General features: G+C 36.4%; 1 protein-coding gene across 1 annotated transcript in view; it reads left to right on the top strand.

The window, feature by feature from the left end:
• The first annotated feature begins 1,183 nt into the window (after positions 1 to 1,183).
• The window catches only part of Slco6a1 (solute carrier organic anion transporter family member 6A1), a 117,852-nt gene continuing 114,924 nt past the window's right edge, over positions 1,184 to 4,111 (top strand). Inside the window, exons 1-2 of the mRNA XM_048811484.1 lie at positions 1,184 to 1,391; positions 1,503 to 2,092. Coding sequence (XP_048667441.1) covers positions 1,780 to 2,092 — 313 coding nt within the window. The 5' untranslated portion in view covers positions 1,184 to 1,391; positions 1,503 to 1,779. The remainder of the gene's footprint in view (positions 1,392 to 1,502; positions 2,093 to 4,111) is intronic.

Raw genomic sequence — 4,111 nt, 5'->3', positions numbered from 1 at the left:
TATAATGATTTAGTACATGTATACAACATGTATTTATCAAATCAGAGTGATTACCATTTATAACTCCTTATACATTTATCATTTCTTTGTGTTTGGCAAATTCAAACTTCTTCTAGTTTTTCATAATTTGAAATAGGGTATTGTAAAGTACAATCACTTTACAGTGCTGCAAAATACTAGTACTTATTCCATCTACTTAACTTTATTTTGTTCCTCAGTATTCAACCTCCTACTTTTCCTAGTTTCTACTAATAGCTATTCTTTCATCTTTGAGATAATTTTTTACCCTCCACATGTGAGAACATGCTATGTTTCTCTTTCTGTGTCTGGATTATTTCCTTTCAGAATGTCTTCTGATTCCAAGGGTAGCAAATTGTACAAAATGCTGGACAAGAATCCAAAATAATGATTTTTTAAAAAAGTTCAATGAATTCCAAGAGGATGCAAATAAACTGAATAAATTTAGGAACACAATGCACAACATGAAAGAACAATTCAATAGAAATTCAGAAGAAGAATCAAACAAATATTCGAAATGGAAAACTCAGTCACCCAAATAAAAGGCTCAGTTGAAAGCCTCATCAATATGTTGCTTTATGTCTCATTTTAAACTCATTGCTTTATGTCTCATTTATGTCTGATCGAGGGCTACAATATTTTAATTAACTCTGCCAATATGTCTACCCAGAGGCTGTTGCCATTTCTGCCATTAATAAAATTTTTGTTCCCAAGAAAGGCAGAATTATACTTTTTTTTTCTAACAGATTGAGTTGGTGCTTAGTGATTTTTCTCCAGATCTGCCATGCTAGCACTTTCTGAGTTGCCAAAAATTTGTTGGAGAGTTAGATTGTTTTTGGCAACATGTGTAACTCATTGGATAATATAGTTTTATCTCTCCTGGAAAGTCACCTTCTCCACACATATGGCTTAAATAGATTTTATTTCAGCCCAAGAAAATGAAGCCATTAAGAAGTTATGTTTTCATATGAAAAACAAAAACAAAACCCAGTTTAATAACCTGCTAATAAACTCAATAAGATTTTTTACACCAGGGAAAGTAAATCATGCTCTGGGTCCCAGTCCTTCATTTAGGAAGAAAGCTAATAATCTTTTCTGGTGTTTTGTGGGGGATAGAGTGCTAGGACAATAATTTCTGTGTGTGAAACCTTTCATTTAAGGACAGTGTTGGTACATTGTTGATCTCTGTTGTTCTTCCAAGACTTTTATTGTGGTAGAAGTACCTTCTCCCATGTCTACTGATTTTTTTTTTTTTTCCTTTCTGATCCTTCAGCAAATTTCAGTTTGTTTCAAGATGGTCCTATTGGAAAGACACTACAAGCAAGTAAATAGGGGGAAATTGGGGACATACTCACTGTTTCAACTGCTTCCAAGTGAGTATTAAGAACTGGAATCTTTTGACTTCATTATCTAGTACTCCCTGTGTTAGTAGTTTTCAGAGTCTAGTTCTAGCTTTATTTTTATTTTTGTTTTTCTTCCTCAAGTGGGAGCAAAGAAGGAAAAAACAGCCTTGGAAGTCTCCCAGGGCAACTGTCAACTCCTCTGCAGACGTTTGCCTCCAGCCCAAGGAGGAGGAACGTTCTGGTCCGAGCCTTATGCGCAGGCGCCTCAGGCCTCCTAGTCCTCCCACCCAGGTAGGGTGGGTTTGGGGTTTGGGGTTTGGGGTTTGGGGTTTGGGGTTCGTTCGGCGCTGGCAAGACTTTTTAAGGAGATACACCCAGGTAAGCCTTGCTCCAGGTCCCAGCAGGGCACCTAGAGACCATGAAGGAAGCCGTAGAGAATGTGGAGCTGGAGACTGTATCGGGCAGGAGGACTTCTAAGGACGAGGAAGTTGAGACTTTAGGAAATCGCAAGAAAATTTCCCCGTACCTGACAATGTTGCCAATGGCCTTTACGAAGTTTAACAGAGCTCCTCGGAAGAAAAAGGCGAAATCTCCTCCCAAAAAATCACCAGACTCGGATCATGTTAAGGAAGGGCCCTGTGGCATTGGTTGTATTGTTGTCCCCTGCTGTGAGCATTTTAACAGTATTCGCTGCTTCCTGTTTTTCTTCAGCATGCTGATCTTCACTCAAGGTGAGCCCAGCGGGTGGGGATCATTCTGGTTAATAGAAGTGGTCAGGTGGACTAAAGATGCAGGTTTGGTGGGGAGGGAGAGAAAAGAAGGGTGTGTGCTGGGTGTCATATTGTGGGCCAGAGTGAAGAAGTTTTCTTAGACTTGTTCTCAAAGTATGATTGGAATCAAAGCTGTTTGGGTTATTGCTTCACTTCCTGATGGACATGATTGACATAATCCATCCTATAATTTGGGAGTGGTAGGGCTTTCATCTCCAAATAACCTGTTGGAGAAGGGATGTTGTTGTCATTTAATGTGGTTTGGCTACCAGTTTTTAAGTTCTAGGTGGAATCTCTTGGAAACTGAAATTAAAAACTGTGTATGTGCAATCGCCAGCTTGTTTCAGCTTCTGCCTCCAAATTTTGAGACACTCTGGCTAAGCCACTTTCTATTTGAATTTTTTTTTCTTCATCTGTAAAGTAAGGGAGAGTAATAGGACTTCAGGTAGTCTATACTGGAGATGACTAGTAAGTTAATTTTTGTCCAGATGTTTGAAAAAGGTGAAGTTGAGTCTTTAGACATGCATTCTCTTCCCTAATTCTCATCACTCCCATTACATCTAGGTCTTTTATTAGCTTGCTTATACTGATGACACCGGAATCTGACAAACCTGATCTCCTTTTTGCTATCAAATCCTGTGTCTAAATAACTGCAAGGAAAAGGTTTTATGAGAAAAGAACCATTTGAGAAGAATAAATGAGTAGTCATCAGTTTGTCTTAAGATTATAACAAGTTTCTTGCAAGAGAGAGATTTGACCTAATTTAAGTACAGTTCTGATAGCTAGGGATGAAGTCGATGAGTATATACAGAGTAAGGAAATGAATGAATGAATAAGTGTTCTGTTTTACAAAGGCTTGTTTCAGAATGGTGAATGACAAGTTTGACTGGATAATGGTTTTATGTAAGCACCAAAAGGGAGTAATATATTGCTGTTATATAATAACTCTACTAATGTGGATGGGGCAGAGAATACATTCAATAAATGTATATTGAATGCTCAAATAAACTTAAAAGGAAGGAAAAGAAATATTGTGGTCACATTATGAAAGCCTTTAAATATCTGAATGTGAATTTTAAAAGGACACTAATTGATTTTTAATTCCCACTATGTAAGATGCTTTACAAGCATTATCTCCATATAATTTCATTATTGGGTGGGTAATGAGGAGCCATTGAAGATTTTGAACAAGTGGTTGGCCATAAATGTTTGAGCTCCATCGCTTAACTAACTTCATATGATTTACCAACTCAGTGTAGTGATAATATTGAGTCTTTCATTTATGAAATGGTATAGTTCTTGATTTGTATGTCAATTGATATATGTATGATTTTAGTTGCATTTTAAACAATCCTGAAATCATTTTAAAATTACACAAAGGACATCAAATACAAAAAACTTCTGCTGGTGGCTCGAGCTTTTAGAATTTTACCATACTTACTCCTTTACCTTCTGTTTATTTGCACATATAGTCTTTGTTTTGGATATGATTCCTTATTAGCACTAACTTATGGTAGTCCCATATATCCACGGGGAATGTGTTCCAAGATTTCCAGCAAATGCCTGAAACCATGAGTATTACTGAACTCTATTTATACTATTTTTTCCCTTACATGCATATCTACAATGAAGTTTAATTTTTAAATTAGCCAGAGTAAGAGATTAAAAACATTAATAAATAGTAAAATGGAAAAATTATAGTAATATATATGTTTTCTTTCTCTCTTGCTCAAAGTAACATGTTATACTGTATTCACTTTTCTTTTTGTGATACCCAGACAGTTACTCTGATAACTGAGTTGACTGCTAAGTGGCTAATGGCCAGGTAGCATATCCAGCATGGAGGTAATGGGCAAATGAATTATTTGCATCCTGAGTGGGGCAGTGTGAGATTCTGTCATGCTACTCATCAATTTAAACCTTTGAATTTGTTTTCTGGAAATTTCTGTTTACTATTTTCAGGAAAAAAAAAAAAAAAAA

This window comes from Marmota marmota, unplaced genomic scaffold (assembly GCF_001458135.2).
Source record: "Marmota marmota marmota unplaced genomic scaffold, marMar, whole genome shotgun sequence".
Classification (NCBI taxonomy): Eukaryota; Metazoa; Chordata; class Mammalia; order Rodentia; family Sciuridae; genus Marmota; species Marmota marmota.
The sequence above is the reverse complement of the archived record's forward strand: the minus strand, read 5'-3'. Positions and strand labels throughout refer to the sequence as shown.